At 42.4% G+C, this 18,941-nt stretch overlaps 1 protein-coding gene across 10 annotated transcripts in view; it reads right to left on the bottom strand.

Moving 5' to 3' along the window:
- The window catches only part of Myt1l (myelin transcription factor 1 like), a 291,243-nt gene that overhangs the window by 103,115 nt on the left and 169,187 nt on the right, over positions 1-18,941 (bottom strand). For all 10 annotated transcript variants that reach the window (XM_032907573.1, XM_032907576.1, XM_032907574.1 and 7 more), the window contains one exon: positions 7,660-8,021. In XM_032907573.1, the coding sequence (XP_032763464.1) occupies positions 7,660-8,021 (362 nt within the window). The remainder of the gene's footprint in view (positions 1-7,659; positions 8,022-18,941) is intronic.

Genomic DNA, 18,941 nt, shown 5'->3' with positions numbered 1-18,941 from the left:
TTAACCCCAACTAAACACTGGCATTTCTAAGATTCCTAATTAAACAGAAACAGATAGAGACCTTGGAAAGGGCACTAGACCAGCCTTCTCACCAGACTAAAGACAAATGCTATGGCTGTCAGTTGTCACATTTTGTATAAGCCAGTCCTGGTATGCTGAGTGGGGATGACCTGCATTAACACCTATTTATGTGTCACATTTAGCACTCAACAATAAGACCAATAGATAACATCTTTCTAGTCATAGACGTCGAACAGGTAGAAAACGAATATACCCTTCCTAGTATCAGCTTTCTGATACTATGAAGAAAAGGGAAGCTGAATGGGAATATAGAGAAGACAAGAAGCTGGGGAGGGGGCAGTTCTCATGAGGAAGGAGACTTTTGCAGATGCTAGAATTGGTGAGAAGCAGTAAGTGCCTGGTTTTCAAGACTCTAGAAAAGCTAAGGTCCCATGGCCAATGTAGTGTGTGAAGAAATGGACACAGAGGATGGGAACATGGCCAGGACCTGTCCACACCATGTCAAGACACCAGTACTAGATGCCTTCTTCTGAGCTCTGGGAAGGTTCGTGTCTTGTGAGTACTGGGAACAGTGGTTGCAGCAACCTCCAGCTAATCCCACGATCCAGTTTTGCTCTGAGGTGGTAATTTCCTACTGCTGCTATAGTGGTTTCTGATACTTCTCTGAAGTCCATATGCCATTCTCTGACTTACAGATGAGGGAAATCATCCAAGGGGAATTTCTGGTCTTTTAATTAGAGGTTATAAGGCTGCCTATGTATCCTGTATTATGAGTTATTATAGTAGTTTGAGTCCCAAGCTTGCTAATGGCTGCCTTCTCTGACTTCTCCCTAGCTGACTTGACAAGTTTCTTCTGCAGAGCCTAGGAACATGGCACTAGCCAGGCAGGGACATTGAAGTTAAAGATTCAGCCCTCAGTATTCTTGCTTCACTTTCAGGTACACTGATTCTAGGGATGTAGACTAGCATAGAGGAATGAGGCTTTCTATAGGAAACAGCAACCTACAGGTTGTTTTAACTGTTGCTTCTATCTCCCAAGTGCTAGAATCACACAGAGGCTTGTAACATCCTCTCCATGTTGTGTAGTAGTAGTCATTGAACTCTGGGCTGCATAAAATTTAGGCAAGCTTCCTACCAACTGTAGCTGACTATTAGTTGTCCATTATGTAAGTAAAACAAAAATTTCCTATACAATGAAATGAGGAAGATTTAAAGAGAATTAATTTATAACAGGAGCCAAGCCACCTTTAACTTAAAAAAACTGTGAACTCAGTTTCTTAATGTTTTCATGCATTAGGGAACTGAATTAATGAAATGTGAGTTAATTTTCATGTATAAGGTTTTGAGGGGCTTCTTAATGACACCTGGGTGCTGGCTTATCTAGATTGAAGATTTAAAAGTAATAGGATAGTCACATGCTCTCATCTGTGAGCTGAGGTGACAATGGCATAGGGCAGTTCCTCCTATCTCACTCTGAGTGTCTGTCTGTCTCTCCCTCTGCAGTTTCTGTCCTCCTGTCTCTGTGCCTGCTTGTTTCTCTCAGCAGTGCTGCTCATTGTCTGGTCCTGTTCCTTGCTTCTGTCTGTTTGTCCCTCTCCTCTCCAGGTCAACTGGCCAACCCTAAGGACTACTAGCTCACAGGCAAGGTGTCAGTGTGACTGTGCATCCTGGTAATGGGATAGGTATAATGAGATTCTGGCCCTTCTGTCTCCAGAGCATCACTGAAATAAGTGGGTTTCTTACATTAATGTGGATTGAGATGGGATCCTGGGTCTTCCCTTCCTCATCCCTGGTAGAATCTGACTCATTTCTAAGGAAGTCTACAGAAGAATAGGGTGTTTTCTCTATAATATGGTTTACCCATCCTCAGCATCTAAACATGTTCTTGAATTCTTGAAGATACTACTTCATAGTGCAATGCTCAATTCTTCATTCTTCCAGGCCTCTGTGTGCTTCTGCTTACTTCACTCACACTCTATTGAAGCAAAAGAGAAAACCCTAACGCAAACATAAAAGCTTCAGCTAGCCTACTACCCTCTGAGTATACAGGAATCATGTACCATGTTTGAGACTATGGGCAGACATCTTGAGACCTTGTCCTGGTGCAACCTTAGCAGAGAGCACTGTTCCTCACTGCCTGACACTCCCCCTCAGAGCTAAGGGGATGGTCTTGAGCACCAATTTTCCCCAGGGCAGGGTAGGGCAGGACAGAGCAGGGCAGGTGTGACTAAGTCAGTGTTCCAGGTAGCCACAACTACAGGTCTAGAGTGGTGCAGAATTGAGCAAATGCAGGAGAAGTTGTCATATGGTCACTTTTGATTATGGCTACAACGTTACAGTTGCAAACAGTTCAGACTTGTGAAGCTCTTTTGTGTCTTGTGCCTGTTTAGGATGCAGAGAAAAACATGGAAAGAGTGAAGGGGTGAATCTTATTTTACAAGAACCTTAAGAGGCTGGATGACCTTTTCAAAATGAGTGGTGTGGACAGAGCTCAGATCCCCCTAGTACCATGCTTCACTGTGACCACATAGCACGCAGGTTAAAAATGAAATGAACAAGACACACCAAATACACTGCTGACTCTCTGCAGTGGACTTTACAATAAGCCATGTGACATTCCTGTTTTCATTACTGTAGAAAAGGCTGGCCTCCAGCACTTTACCAATGTGTTTGCACCTTAAGGGTATAAGACATTGTATTTTTATCACGTTTTCTGATTTGTCTTAGAATACTTGAGCATTCATTAAATTTAATAAAATTTATTTTATAATTAAGCAAAGGCTACTTGATATGGACCAGGATTTTTTTTTTAATTATGGACTGACACTTAGAAAGATCCTACTGGAGGCTAAAGGCTTTTTTATTCTCAAGTCATAGTACAATCTACCTCAGCTCACTGGCGTTTCCAATATCCCCACAAAGGGCTTTTGTGTATATTGGGAAGGTTAATTTTAAGAAGATGAAATCCACCATATTCTTTCTCCCAACTGTGACCACAGCCTTCCTCAGGTGAAGGCTTGCATACTAAACATATCATCTCTGTGCTGCGCTGGTCTCAGAACTCATTGCTTTTTCTGCTGACTACAGTAGAACACTGGCTGGCTAATTCTGATTTTCACAGTCTGTCTGCATTTCAGCTGGCTTCCCTCATCAGGGACCTGTCCCTGGGAAAGATACAGAAGGATAATTGGCTAATCAATATGGAGAGCAGCACCCTGAGGGGAGACTGGGGAGTTGTGGGGCCTCAGTACAAACCGCTCAGCACCTTTATCCTCTTCCCTTATGACCATACCAGCCTCTGCCTCACATATGATCAGGACCTGAGTGCAGCTGGGGACCTTATACATCACTCTGTTTGGAAAAAACCACACCCCAGAACATCTTACAATTAGAAAGATGCTTCTGTGAGGAGGGATTCACACAGCATGGTCTTTGAGATTGAGTTACAGAAGAGTGAGATCACTCAGTAAAGATGGTCTCATAGACAAGTCTTTGGCTTCATTGTGAGGACTGTGAGAACAGGGTACCAAGCCAGAATCTGCAGCTAAGGACTGCCAGTCCCCCAGTTACTTCAGGGACAGCGGTGGAGGTTGCATTGTTGTAACAAAAGCAGCCTTCAAACTCTGCCTCCATACCATGTGTTTTCATTCTGTCTGGTCTTGAGCAAATGTCTAGCATATTAGAGAAAGTTCTTAATATAGACATTCTCAACAATCCACTCCTCCAAATGAGCTCGCAAGGATGCCACACCCATGGCTGCTAACTGATTGGGATATGGAAGGCCAGGCACCCTAAAGGGAGGGAAACCTGCAATGATTGTGGCGACAGGTTATGCCAGAGACAGATGCCACTTGGGAACCCTGACATTTTATCAGTAGCAACAGAGCATTTAAAGAAACAGTGTAAGCTAAGGAGGATAGTCGTTTTGTCTTGTTCAGTCTAGACGAGGTTCTGCCTAGTCCTTCCTCAAGAATTTACCTTCCTGTCTATGAGCAGAGGAAAGGTGGTCTCAAAAGGACAAACATAAATGGGTATAAAAATATATATGTATATCTGCATATAATATTTTAAAGGGCTGCTGTTTTTGGTGGATGGAGTATGAAAATAAACTATACCTTATATTCATTATCTATGTATGCAGTGAATTTGCCCTTCTCATTGTAGAGATTTTTGTAAGACCTTAATCATGGCATGTGCCAAATCTGCTAATAAAGACTCTAGGAATGCCGAGTGGTTAACTCACCTTTGATATGTAATTGTTATTTAATTAACATGGAATTAGATAGTTACTCTGCATTTTCTACTGTGTATTCTGAAAATAAGACTCTATGTAAAAGACTAGCCTGTGATTTGTCCAATTTCTAAAAATAATGTTTTGTAAATACATGTACTCATAGGAAACTCAGTGTCAGGGCCATTTGACTTATGCGTAAACTGCAATGCTCAAAGATCCTTGAAATGAAATACTTAATTCCCATGTAAAAATGTTTGTTCTACAATTAGCAGGATCCTTTTATAATAATCTGATTATTTGTGTAAATGTGTTTTATCTGAAACAAAAAAGTCTCCACATTTCAAGTTATAGTCAAGGGAAAGCAGTTCCTGGGTGGACACAATGGCACCCTGTCAGCACAGATGACCTGAGGCTTCATGCCTGGCCCTCAGGCAGTGCCAGTTCAAGTCTTCTCCCTGTGTTCACTGCCCCAACTTCCTCACACTGAACATTATCTGCTCTGCTGTGGCATTTGCCTAAATTGTGATTTAAGCATGGGCTGCTTAAGTTCTCCTCATGAGGCCCTCTGTCTTCCATGCTTCTCATTTGAGGTCCTGCCTGTATGGCAGGAATGAGACACAGCCAACCTTTGAGGAGTCAGCTGCAGGCTTAACCTGAGACTCAGTGATGCTATCAACAAGGGACATAGAGACAAATATCTTAGGACAGGGACCCACACTAAAGTAGCGGCTTTTGCATACTAAGGGGCTCTTGGCATCTCTGTACTTTGCATGTGTATGGCAGGCTACCCTGGGGTAAGTTTATAAACACTGCTAGAGGTTTGTGCACTGATTTTACAGTATGGAAAAAGAAAACAAAACAGAACAAAAGAGGAAAAGACAAAGGGTGAGTGCATAGTAAGGGTGTGAAAATAGGAGCCTGATGGATTTCTGCCTCTCAAAGCCTCTTTGTAACATTGCAAGCACAACGAAGAGTCTGATCATGAAGAGTAGCTGCTCTATCAACAACACTCTGTGGTTCCGTTGATGGAGATTCCCAATCCTGGAACATTACGAAATAACCTAGCGGGTAAAGGACTGGGACGTCACCGTAGGATGCTGGTTAAACAGTCTCGGAATACAGGCTACAGGCTCTTCAGTGGAGACTTCTCCACACTGCAGAAGCTTCTGACAGATTCTCCAGGTGGCTTATACGGCAGTTCATTGGTGGTCAAAGATTTCGGAAATCAAATGAGCTTTTAGTGTCCCCTCTGGAACACCCTCAACAATCAGGACCTGGAGAATGACCCTCCATCAAAGCAACTCCTGGGTCTAGGAAACACAGGAGTGAGTGCTTGAGGTGCAAAGGGCTTCAATTTCTATGAAGGACTTGGGCAAGGGCATACTTGCCTCACTGGGGTAGCACAGACTAGTCTCATAGCAGACCATGTGCTGAGCTCCTCCTCGTAAATCAGTGGGTCTTCTCAGGACAGGTGATTGCTTATCTGAGGAGCAGACACGGTTGGCTGACTGCATATCTGGGATTGCGCTGCTCCTTTCTGAGGGGTTTCTACTTCCACACATGATCCTACTCAGCATGAGCTAGATGCCTGGGTATAGGTGCCAGGCCAGGTATGCTTGATATTTAAAATTCTGGACCTTATGGGGTTATTATGAAATTGCTTGTTTGGTGGTTCCCTTTTGCCCAGTTGCTTAAGTCAGTACAGCTAACATTTCTAGGTTCTGATTTGCTGTCGAGCTCATTATACAACTAGGATCTAGGTGCTAAAATGAGAAGAACTCAAGCCTGTGTAGTCACATTGTTATGTATCTCAATCTCCATAAGACTTCTGAGTACCTTTAAAAACATGTCACTTTGTATGCTCAAAAGGTATATTAGCTAAATTATGACGTCAAATAAACAAAACTGAAATATTTAAGTTTAGAAAGTAGAGCAGATTCTAACTTTAGGCAAGACTCTTTGTGCATACAAATGTTCATAACCCTGAACATTAATATCTCCTGCTTCCCAAACATGATGAGAATATGCAAGACAGTATTTTATATGATTGCGATGATGCCACACAGCCAAGATACAAATCACTCGTCAGCGCTGACAACTAAAGATATCATTTAGCATTGCACACAGCTGATACCATGTCCTAAATATTTGCTTCAGTGGTCTCCTCTCGATCGTTCCTCACATTTCATTACACAGGGCTATGATAACTTCTTAGCAGATCATTAGTGACATCAGCACATTTGTCTACAGCACACAATAATTGTAGTAATTATTGGCACAAGCTATGATGTAACTTGTTAAGCTTCTACTCATAGCATTCTGTGATACCATGTGAAAGAACGGAGGGCAAATGTGAGTAGCAAATTGTTATCAATAATAACTTTGAGGCTCTGTGACAATGTGGGACTGCCCAATAAAGATCATGCTTCCTAACAAAATGGCCATGGCTTTGCAACCAGGCCCGTTCATTATGCCTGCAAATCACAGTACTGACATCTGGGTCACTTGCATGATAATTTGGTGTGTTCTCTCTAAAGGATGAGATAATGGAATTGTATCTGGAAGTTAGCTGTTTTAGAATTTATGTTCTTGAAGATATTTAAGCCCAAGGGATAGATTGAGAAAAAAGTATTCTCATATTTCCATCATTTTTTGGCATTTCTATGAGGCAAAACCTAAGCCAGCAAAAGCTCTATCTCAGATCACAAGAAAACCAACATTTCTTTCCAGAAAAGAAGTGATCTTTAGGGTAGGGTTCAAAAATCATAATTTTGAGTCTTGTGCTAACAGGAACGTAGACACATAAATGAATCCTCTGGTGTGCATTCTGGAAGCTACCCATGTACTTCAAGCACAGAAAGTTTGTACTTGGCTTGTACAACCCACAGTATTCAACCACAGACCAGAAACCTCATTCTCAAATATAGAAACATACAGCCAACCTACCAACCATTTCTTTTAAGTAACATCTCTTTTTATCCCTGCCATATAACAGTCACCAAAGTATGGTTTTGACAGAATCTATCTCTCCAGTTCACATATTAGAGGCTTGGAGGCTAAGGCTGTGCCAACAGCCATGCTTGAGTCTGTACCTGTCTGACAGAACAACTGAAACATCAGACATGCAGGACTAGTTTTCTTTCTACATTTCCCCATAAATAGTTCAGCAAATTGCCATGACAACAAATCTTAATAACAATTTGATAAAAATCTAAAGCTCAGAGTATAACTTAAAGGAATTATTGGAGATAAACGCTTAAGTTCACATAAGCAGTTTATCCATTTGGTATTGAGTGAACCTAGTCCTGGAATTGTTAGGATGCCAAGGATATTAACACTAGAAAATTCATGCAAAAAACTGACCCTGAGGCATGGCCTAAGTTTTGTGAGTATTTAAAGATTACCATTTTCTTCTTCCTCTTCCTCTTCTTCCTCTTCATCATCATCATCATCATCTTCCTCTTCTACATCATCACCATCATCATCATCTTCATCATCTTCATCATCTTCCTCCTCAATCTCCTCCTCGTCTTCCCGATCCACCTCATCTTCATCATCATCATCCCCTTGCTCATCATTGTCTTCAGAGAACTCATCATCATCATCCTCTTCCTTATCATCCATGTCTTCAGTGCCATCACTCTCATAGCATTCATCTACTGAAGAACTATCTGCTTTTACTGCAAATGGTTTTCGCTTGGGAGCAGGTTCTTGGGGCTGTTTATCTTGCGTCTTTCTCTTTTTAGCCAAGGGACAACCATATACACTGATAAAAAAAAAATAGGAGAGAAGGACAGAGAAAAAGATTTATGTTACTGCCTGAATATCAGAGCAATGGGATGCCTTGCACATACTTGGGATTGAGTATGAATGTCACCATGCAGATGCAGAGGAGCAAGGCACTACTGTTCGCTCACACATAATTCTGCTAATGAAAATGGCATGACAACGACGTACAGCTTGTGTTTGTCTGATTGCCACTAGCATATAACCGCTGTCCTCTAGCTCATCATTACGATGATTCTGGATGGCATGGAGACCCAAGGTCAGGAGGATGGCTATGAAACCCTTCCTCTATGTGCATCTCAGGTAGTTCAACATCCGGATTCAATGTACTCATTATTAATAGATATTTAGTAATGTAAAGGCGGGCCACTGTCAGTCTTGGATAATGTCAGTTCCATTCAAGCTCCCATAGAATGACTCAGCAATTAGTGGTAGTTGCCCTTAAATTAAGATGAACTTGGGCCAGATCCTCTATCAAAGCCGAAGTTATAGCTTTTCTCTGAGAAAGAATTAATTTTCCAAACTATGTTGCCTATTTAGTTTTTCCCTTTTTTAAAAATCATCATAAAGCCTGAATGTGCTTCAGGGGAAGAGGAGCAGATGGGTGTCCAACATCCTATGAGAAATAATGCATGTGACTAAACTGCCATGTGACCTCCCCTTTCAACTGCCCAGTGCAATAGGGGATTCCTTCAGACTTGGGTTGCCTCAGTTGGAAACCTAGGAATGGTGACATGATCACAGATCTTGGTCAGCCAGTGCCATCCTACGGATTCTGTGCTAGTCAACAAGTTGATGCAAAAGGGCAGGTTCTTGCTCCAGTGCTGTGAGGTTCAGTCTAACTTTGACACGTCAGCAGTATCATTTATATTTATTTCCTCACTGTCCTATACCAAACACCTTAACATTATGGCACTGAAACAATTCAGACAGAATGAATAAATTAAGAGCACAAGTCCTCTCGTATAATACACGGAGAGTACCATATCTAAGGGGCAGATGATCAAATGCCAGGAAGACATTATGCTGGGAAGAACTCCAAACGGTAGAAAAGTGCCATCTAGCAGAACAAAAGACACCTGAATACATATCAAAATCATCTTCAAACAATATGAATGGAAGAGAAAGCACAAACGAGCCCTGGAGAGCTGAGAGTAATCAAGGCAAGAGAAGAAAATAGTGGAGTTTGTGTGATGTGTCAGGCAGGAGGAGAGCCACTCAGTGGGCCGACTCTGAGACTATCTGAGCTTTTGCAGGCAGTCACTGATGCCATCAGATTTGTGCATTGAAAAGGTCATGGCAGCCTGTCAGCATGATGAATGAGGTGAGTGAAGTTGGAGATAGCCAGTAAAGGGGTGGCTCTGTGACATCTAGGCCATGGAATGGGCTAGGCCTTGACTGACTCCAGGGAGAATGCACATCATAGCTTGAGGGAGCCTCCCTTGCACTCTGAGACCCCATGGTAGTAAGAAGTATCACTCCCATGAAAAGAGGCGAGGGTGGCTCCTGGAGTCAGGCTGCAGGGCAGGGTCTGCTGTGCTGGAATATGGTGAATAGAGCTTGCCTGTGAGCAGGGCTTATCGATTGAGTAATTTTGGACAGATGTTCAACTTTGTACCTCAGAATTACCATCTAAAACTGAAAAAAAAGGCTGGAGAGATGGCTCAGAGGTTAAGAGCACTGACTGCTCTTCTAAAGGTCCTGAGTTCAATTCCCAGCAACCACATGGTGGCTCACAACCATCTGTAATGGGATCTGATGCCCTCTTCTGGTGTGTCTGAAGACAGCTACAGTGTACTTACATATAATAAAACTGAAAAAAAAGTGTCTCCTCACACTGGTACCTTGATCATGAAATGCCAACAGTAAACATGAGGACTTGGATTTAGTGCCTGACTCAGACTAGGTGGTCAGTCTGTGGCAGTGTTTGCTGTAGAATAATAACACAATGGCCCACTGTTCTCAACATGTGGTTGTATCTTGACAACTGTGTCTCCTAATGGTTAGAAGTCCCCTTATGGTTAAGCAACCTTGAAGCACTATCAGTTTCTGCCTGATATATCAGAAACTACAGTATTAAGGACTTTCTCAGTTACCTTATATGTACATCAGTGAAGAGTCTGCAGCCTTAAAAGACCCAGAGTTTTTTAAAAATGTAGTTGTTTCACCATGAAAAGAAACATCCTAAAAGGGAGATCTGACTGGCTCGCTGTCCCTTGAAAAGGAAAAGGGGTATCAGACCTCCACAAATGTGATTATGACAAATATTCCTAAAAGTCTCTCACAAAGGTAACAAGTCCAGGCTCTCTCATCAGCCCTCCAAGCTGTCTGGAGGGTACCTACCTCTGCTTCTTTTCATTAAGTAAACTGCTTAAGCTGTCCACATTTCTTGGCTGAATTCTTTGTTTTGAGATGACAAGAACTGAGGATAACTTGAGACTAGTAATAGGACACTTGTGCATGGGTCTGAGTGCTAAGGAATGAGTACCTCATAGGCGTTGTGTGTAACACACCCTCGTCCTCTATGCAAGGCATGAATTCACCCATACATTATTAGGGGATACGAGACATTCACAGTCCTAATATTTAAGGTCATTAAGACTAACAAGGATGACCACTCTCCTTGTTGGAACATACTAAGGGTAAGCTGTCTTCAACTGCGTTTTGGAAAATATGAGTTCAGTGTCATAACAGTTGAATTCACTGGCATCAAACACATATCCTGTCAGTTCATTTTGTTCATTGCTCTGGTGTTTTTCTGTTATGTGAGTACACTGAGAATAGTCTCATCTAAGTTATAGGCAAATTCTCTGACCTCTCTCATTGACTGCTAGCTCTTGGTATCCACTTTTAAAGGGACAACAGAATCTGAGTCCAGAGACATTTCAGCATATTTTAGAGGCTGACTCAGGAGCCTGTTCAGGGCAACAGAAGCCTGGACAAACTATGGGACTGAGTTTGGAGTGTAGATCCTGCCAAACTCATGTTCTATTTGTGGCATCTGCTTGTGGGTGGCAGCCTGGCAGAAGGAGGAGAGAGGTGTCCCCCTCACCTATGTACCTGGAGTGCTGAGTACTACCACAGCTGGGCTCCTGTCCATCATTCATGTCTTTCTGAGTGACAACAAAAATCACAGTTCTGAGATATCGTCAGATTGAGAAAACCAAGCAGAATTAGTGGCAGAGTGCTTGAAGAAGCCAGGGCTATAGTTAATATCTTTGGCTTCTCTTCTCATGTGCCACATGCAGAGAGTATCCAAGGGCAATTATTTAGCAACTCATTCTTTAATCCTTTTGGATCATATGGCATTGGCTCACAAGGTGCATGCCTTCCCTGAGTAGCCAGTGAAAACTGTCTGTGGTAGGTGTCCAATGAACACTCACAGGACAATCCACTATGTCCTCAGTGGTGAAGGATTGGAATGTACCATGTCCTAGTGGGGTTACAGATCACATGCTACCTTTATTGTTCTGTGAGGTGACGGAAGAACATGTATTCTGCTGACATTAAGTTTCTGAACTGCAGCATCTAACAGTAGCCTCATAACACATGCAGGTATTGATTTAAACATAATTCTAAGTTCAATTTCTATGCTTTACTAACCGAATTTTAAGTATCCAGGGCTAGATGGGGCTAGTAGTTATCATATGGTCAAAGCAGAGAAGCAATCTTATCATGACACAAAACATGTTCCTGGATAATCATTTGAGAGTGTTGCAGCCTCTCTGAATTGCTCAGTGAATAATAGGCCAGTGAAGAAATTATGGATGTCATGGGGATGAGGATGAAGATGGACCATGGTGGAGAGGCCGGGGATTTGGAAGGCAGTATAAGATTCTTGAAGCCAAATTTAGAAGGACCTCCTAATCCTGAACAGCATGGGGAAGAGTGTCCTGCAGGGCAAACATCCACCCCTGAGGGCTGGAGCAATGTTTTGACTTGGTCCCGGGTGTGTACTGAATGTTCTTCCTGGCCTCCAAGTACTGCACACGTGAGGATCAAATGTGGCTTGGAAATCAAATTCATTTTTAGTGCTTGCTCTTCCTCTCCTCCAGCCCCATCAGTTCATATACAATAAAGAATGAACACTGAAACTCAACTGCATTCATATTTTATACTTAGTTGGAACATGAAGGAATTAGCAAATAAGTTTACTGCTGACATCACTGTAGTTCAATAGCATTATACTGATGGAAACAGTTTTATAATTTTTCCCAGTGTTCTCAGTAAGAGGCTCTTGATGAAGGCACCAGGCTCAACATTAGTTGTAGCCTCACTCAATGAATCAGGATCTAGACTCTTCTCCAACTACCCTCCAACTGTTTGTACTATTTCTGCCCAGAGATAGACGAGAACATTGAAATAATGCTTGATCAGAAATGGGGTGTCTGCTCTCTGTGTCTTAACCTCTTTTTAGCACCATGAAGCCACCAGTGAGAACCGAGGGTGGTTACTTCACTCTCCTCCAGCTCAGTCTCTGGATCCCCAAGAGTATCTTAACTTTGCAACACTTAGAAACCTTTGTCTTTGAGTTGTTTGAACAGTGCTGTGTGTTTTGTAGTAGGCTTTTCTGGAAGATGAGTCACTTCTGTGGTACACCCTCCATGGACTTGAGTGGTAAAACATCAGATTCTCCAAGGCTGGATCCCGGGTTCTTAGAATTATTATTTTTTAAATATACTTTCCCTATATAGGTACTAAACATGAACAGACTGAAAATGAGTTTAGTAATCTCTCCTTTGTTTGTTGTTTCTGCCAAAGTCACCGATAAGGAAGGATAGGGTACAGGCACCTCATGTCCTCTCTAGGAGCTATGTTTAATAGGTGTTCAGTGTCCGCTAAGCTCAGAGCTTTATAATGGTTCTTTATGATGACAGGTGACCATTTCCTGTGTGGCTTATAACATTTCCATTGTGTAATAAGTAACATAATCCGGAAGTACTGAGTTCTGGCTGCAGCTCTGCCCATAATGTCACTGGTAGAACATTTTCTTCACCCACAGATAATGGTGTTTTCTGAAGCTCAGTCCAGGATTTCACTGATGGAATATTCACTGCATATATGAACACTGTTTTCTTTATGATCCTATAGGTAGAACTCAGGGCCTCACACATGTTAATACAGTACTGAGCTACATTCCCAATTCACTCTTTACACTTTTCTTTTCTCTTCCTTTTTATTTTTCTATTCTTTTTCCCTTTCCCTCTTTTCAGACACAGATTTTTCAATAGGCTCAGGCTGTCCTCAAACTCTCTACCTCTTTGACTCTGACTCCCAAGTAGCTGCAGTTATAGACATTTGTCTCCATTAAACCCTCACAATGACCTTGTGAAGCAGGACTCTTGATTCTTTCTTGAAGGGATAGATGTTTTGACCACCTTGCTTAGGACTACTGCTCTGGTAAGGGTCTATAACTCCCTTCTGTCCATGTCAGGATTTCTGACTTCTAATGTCTGCTAATCCTGCCCTGATTTCTTCCTGGGTTATTATAAGGGCCATTAACAATAGCACTTTCTCTATAAAGCCTTTTATGTAATAAGTAGGCGTTCAGGAAGCATCTGCTGCATGAGGATTGAGGGAGTTTGTCTGCTTATTTATTCAGGAAGCATTTTCCTGAGCAGTGCACATGATACTAATGTCATGAGATAGCAGAGATAGGACCCTGGGGAGGGAAGGATACACAGAGACACACTGTGGGGAAGAAGAGAGAGAGAGAGAGAGAGAGAGAGAGAGAGAGAGAGAGAGAGAGAGAGAGAGAGAGAGGCCAAGAGAGCTATAGATACAGAGAAAGACATATGAAGAGAGAGGCAGGGACAGAAACATAGAGGGGAAAAGACAAAGACAGGAAAAGGCAAAGAGAAATGAAGAAAGACTGAAAGAGAGAGGAGAGAGAGAGAGAGAGAGAGAGAGAGAGAGAGAGAGAGAGAGAGAGAGAGGAGTAATAGAGAGAATACAGTAATACAGAAAAAGTTAGAGACAGGAAGACACAGAAAGAGAGAGGCAGAGGGACTGTGAGCTGCATCATGGCTAAGAAGATAGACAGGTGGGGAGGTGCTAGCTGTCTGGTCCTTCTTGGTTAGGATAAGTTGGTAGGATCATGGGAGGCCCCAAGAGTTAGTAAAAAGTGACAAACATGGCCATGTGTGGGGAATGAACTGGCAGAGAATGTTATAGGATCTATGGGGTGTAAACACATATGAGGAGTGGTAATACTTATAGTTCTCCTAGCTTGGGCATGGGATGAACCAGACCCATGCTCAAGGAGAAGGCACAATGCAAGAACAATCACTGGCCTTCCTCCTTAGTTCCTTGGCTGGTAGTGGTACCAACAGTTGATGGAGAGGACCCAGAAGAAAATCTGATATCTACCTGCTTATTTGTGGTTTGGAAGAGCAGAAGGGCCAACTAAGGGTAGTACACTAAAGTTGTGTTCCCTTGTAGATTTCAGCTGGCAGGTGGCCTCAGCAGGGTGGGGCTGGAAATGAGGTTTGGGCTGGATATCAGTGGATGGTATTCTGTCCAAGGTCCTCATGCCATTGTTTCAGAAAAACAATACTGTGAAACTGTGTGTCACCACACACTGCTGCCCATCCCAAGAGCATTAGTAGCCAGACCTACTGCCTCCTGCTAGAACACACAGTACTATGGGTATTCACATAGGGAAGAAGCTGGAAGAGGGTTTCAATAGAGGCACAGGGATAACAAGGAGGGCCAGGGCTTTCTGAGATGCTTCAGTTACTGAGAGGAGGACATAGACATGCAAATATACAGACTCCTAAGGATACAATGCACACAGCTCCTAAACATCCATGGAGAGGAGAGCCAAGCACCAGCGATAAGAGGGCTGAGCCTGTTGCCTAGGTACCCTGTCCTTCTTGTATTCCTGATGGAAGGCTGGCCACAGCATGCCTGAGACCCAAATAGCATCAAGAGCCCTGTGAATGAGGGAGGAACCAGGATGTAGGTTCATTGGAGACTGCTAAAGGACTCAGCACTAGTTGCCTAGTTCTTTAAGTCTGTCAGGAAATGTCCAGCATTGACTCCTGAAGGAGCTACCAGTGCTGAGAATTCTAGGTTGGTTTCAAGACTCTCTGTAGAGTACAGAAAACATTTAAAGATACTTTCAAAGGAGTTTAAACAACTGTATTATTCAACTAAAGAGCTAGAATTTCAAACTTGCCTCACAATATACATAACCACACACAAGTAAAACTAATTCAGCTATACTACATACTAGTATATTTTCACAATTTTCTTCACTGCTTTCTGTAGAGGATGATTAATAGATGTTTAGTTTATTTGAAAACTTCATAGCCACTTCTAGTCAAACTTGTTATAAATCATAAATATTCTAGGCACTGAAAATATTTAATAACATGTTCAAAGATGTATATTTGAATTTTACAGATTTAAAATAACATCAACTTCCAGAAGTCAGACACTTCTTTTTAACTTTAAAAATGCATTTATATGACATAGTCCCCTATTAAATACATACTGCCTTGACAAGTATTTCAAAGACATAAAGTTTAAAATAGCCATAACCATTGACTTATTTTCACCTACCCTGAGAGCTCTCATTTCAAGAAAACTAGTAGAGGCAATTCTGGTAGTTACTGAAGGAACTCAGTCCAGAACTAGAGCCATTTTGCAAACCAGTTCTGGCAAGTATTTGGTTCCCTAGGATTTGCATGCAAACGTTTCCTCCAGTTGCTAAAGTCCTACTTGAAATCAAATATACTTCCTGGAGAGTCACAACTTTGCTTCGCCCTGTCAGATTTCCTCGCTAGCTTTTCTCCAGGCAATCCTATTTACACTCTAATGGTTGCTTTTTACAATGGTTTTTATTTGCACGTAATTTAAAGAGTCAGCTTGAAAATCAATAATCCTCCACATGTCTTCTTTGCTTCTTCAACAGTTTCTGAGTAAGGGCTCATGCCATGCTCCCTGGCTTTCAGTTTAAGCATCTCCTAATGGGCTCCTTTGGGAGATAAACGCTCCACAGGAACCTCCACAGATGAACAGGTGCGTGTCCAGTCCACAGAGAGTCCCATGACCACTGTAGAACCTGGGTCTGCCTAGGTAACAGTACTGCCTATTGTATAGATTCCCATTTCTTTCCTGTGAATTATCACTGTATTTATGGATATTTTTATTTTTCTATGTGTGTCTTGATTCTTCAACTCTTAGTCAGGTGCTAGACTCCCATGTATGTTTCTGCTCTGTGGACACACACAAGGTCACCCTTCTCACAGTCATGGTATGTCCACCTTCCTGGGAACTCTTGCGCTCCTCGCTGGGCTGGTTCTGCATTCTGACCTCCCGCTGTCCTCACTAGAAGTCATCTTTTAAGCTCTGAACCAGGGTGGGTGGAGGCACATATTCTGAACTTTTATGTGTTTGCTGTGCTCTTGCACAGAATTGTTGGAGTGATTCTAATTGCAAAGGAATTTCCCTCAAAGCTTCATTTCTTTCCTGCATTCTGGTGCCCTGTGATGCTGTGCAGCTGTCAGTGGAGTTAGAATTTGACACTCTTTCAGATCTTGCCCTCAGCCCTGGGTGAACTCTGAGGTTCCTCGGGGGTTTTTGGTGGCAGGTGTATGTATGTCTATCATGTGGGACTGCAGAGTGAGTTCTGGGAGGCTGGGTGACCTTCTGCACTGCCCACTGTTCCTTTCTAGTAAAGCTACTATTTAGAGGCCATATTTCCTGTACTAGTCCTCTCACCTCCCTTCCTTGGCTCTTCTATTTTTTTTTCATAATTTCATCTTTCCAATGGGCTATTTTCTCAAGCTTGTTGTCAATCTTTTTGAGCTTTTATTTGTTACACTTTTATTTTTATGATTTCTTGAAGTTAATTATTTTCTAAATAAACTATATTTGCATTTTAAGACTATCATCATCTTTAAAGAATCCTCTCTATACCTAATTCTGATTTCGTCAAGTTGTTCTCATGTCTGGCCTCTGCCAGTCCAATCCAGTTCGCAGTGAAACTGTTGATTGTGACGTTAGATGCAGACTTGAGAGGCTGTTCTGCCCAGCAGCCAGATGTGAAAGGCTTTGCTTTTTCCATTTAGAACATTGGTTGACTCTGCAGAGGCTGTTTTTTCAAACTCCCATTGGCAGGCCTCCTCTTGGCCTATATAATGCCCAGATTCCACAGCATAGCTCAAAGCAGGCACTGTGGTTTTTCTATCCTCCTGCCTGCTCCAGATTTCCTAAGCAATGCCTTGGTGAATCCTGCTGGGTTCACTGGAAGGTGGTTCTCAGGCCAACCACTCGTATGATCTGCACTGGTTCGCTGGGCACATGGAGCACAGAAGCGTCTTACACAAATGCAGAGCCATCCCTCTTTTCTAGCCATTTCCACTTATGTTTCAAGAAACTCTTGCTACCATGCACTCTCAAACTCCAGAGGCCCCTGTAACAGTTACGCTTGACTGCTTTCTGTGTTTCTATGCCAGCAGAAGATTCAGCCTATAGCAGAGGCAAAGACTCTACTGGGTCAAACAGGACTTTCCATCACTTTTGTAGCTCTCATAACTATAGTGTGGTTGGTTTTCTTTTCCTTGTTATTCTCCCCTGCAATCTTCGGTTTTAGAAGCCGATTTCCAGCATTTGTTCTTGTGAGGTGTGTGAAGCAGTAGATTCTCTCAGTGTACTTTCCCTACCCTGAACTAGGACAAAGGCTACTGCGGTAATAAAATGTACCTCGTCTACATCTTCACATTCCACTTCAGCTTCTGTTTCTATCTGGTTCAATCTGGTCCCACTATCGTAGTCATTCTTTCTTTGCCCTTCCCCTTCTAGAGCTCTCTCTTCATCTGTGAGTCCTATTTCTGGAGTTTCGTCTCCAACCCATCAGCAAGGTCCATCTCAAGTTCCAGATTCTCTAGCAAGTCAGTCGTGATCAGTTTTATTTCATATTCTGCATGGGAGATATATCCTATCTATTGTAAACTACCTAGAATCTTTCACACACGTGCCAGTGCTGGCTTATTGTATCAGTGTGATGGTTTTATAGGCCTTAGGGATGCTGTCAAATATCAATTATTCTGGGTTCCTATCATAACAAGAGGGGAGAGTGCATTAAAAGCTTCTGTTTCTGTTGGTTTGACTGTAGAATGCTTGGTACTGGCCTACCAGCTTTTCTGCTTGGTTCTACCACCTGCTACCTTTCAGTAAAACGCATGCAACTTCTTTTTTTTGTCCATAAATGTAGAGGTCGTCCTTGACATTTGTGAGGTTAGAATGGTGATGATATGGAAGCTATTCCAACAGCCAAGCCATTCCTCAGCAGTAAGATTGGCAGATTAATCTGGTCAGTGAATCCCTTTAAACTAATAGGGGTATGCTTTAAGTAAGATGCTATTTTAACCAAAGAGCTCAGGTAGCTAAGGAGCCTTCCAAAAGTGTTCATTTCCTTACAACCTAGAGGCCTGTTACACCACTAACATGTACAAGGAAGGAACCTTAAAAATCACTGTAGCCACCTTTGACCTATAAAATGCACTGGCACACCTAAGGTCAAATATCAAACAAGACTCTGCATCAAAAACATCTTTTTTACCTGGCCCAAATGAAAACGGGCATATACATTATTCAGAGGGAAAATATGTCTCACAGGAACATAGCCACACTCTGCATTTCTAGTTAGACTGTTAGACACTGGTTACATCAGCTCAAAGGAACATGTCCAGACAAACAGTTGCTGGGAATAAAGTCCACTCCCTCAGCTGGACCAGCAGGTGGTATCATTTCCATCTGGTTTTACTGAATAAATGTGCTCAAGTTGAAACTGATATGCTTGGCCCAAAAGGTGCAGGAGGTGTTGAGCATGCACATGACAGTACAGCTCTGGGCCTTCTTTAGCTCAGTGGGAAGATGTGTCTTTGGATTT

This window comes from Rattus rattus, chromosome 7 (genome assembly GCF_011064425.1).
Source record: "Rattus rattus isolate New Zealand chromosome 7, Rrattus_CSIRO_v1, whole genome shotgun sequence".
NCBI lineage: Eukaryota > Metazoa > Chordata > Mammalia > Rodentia > Muridae > Rattus > Rattus rattus.
The sequence above is the reverse complement of the archived record's forward strand: the minus strand, read 5'-3'. Positions and strand labels throughout refer to the sequence as shown.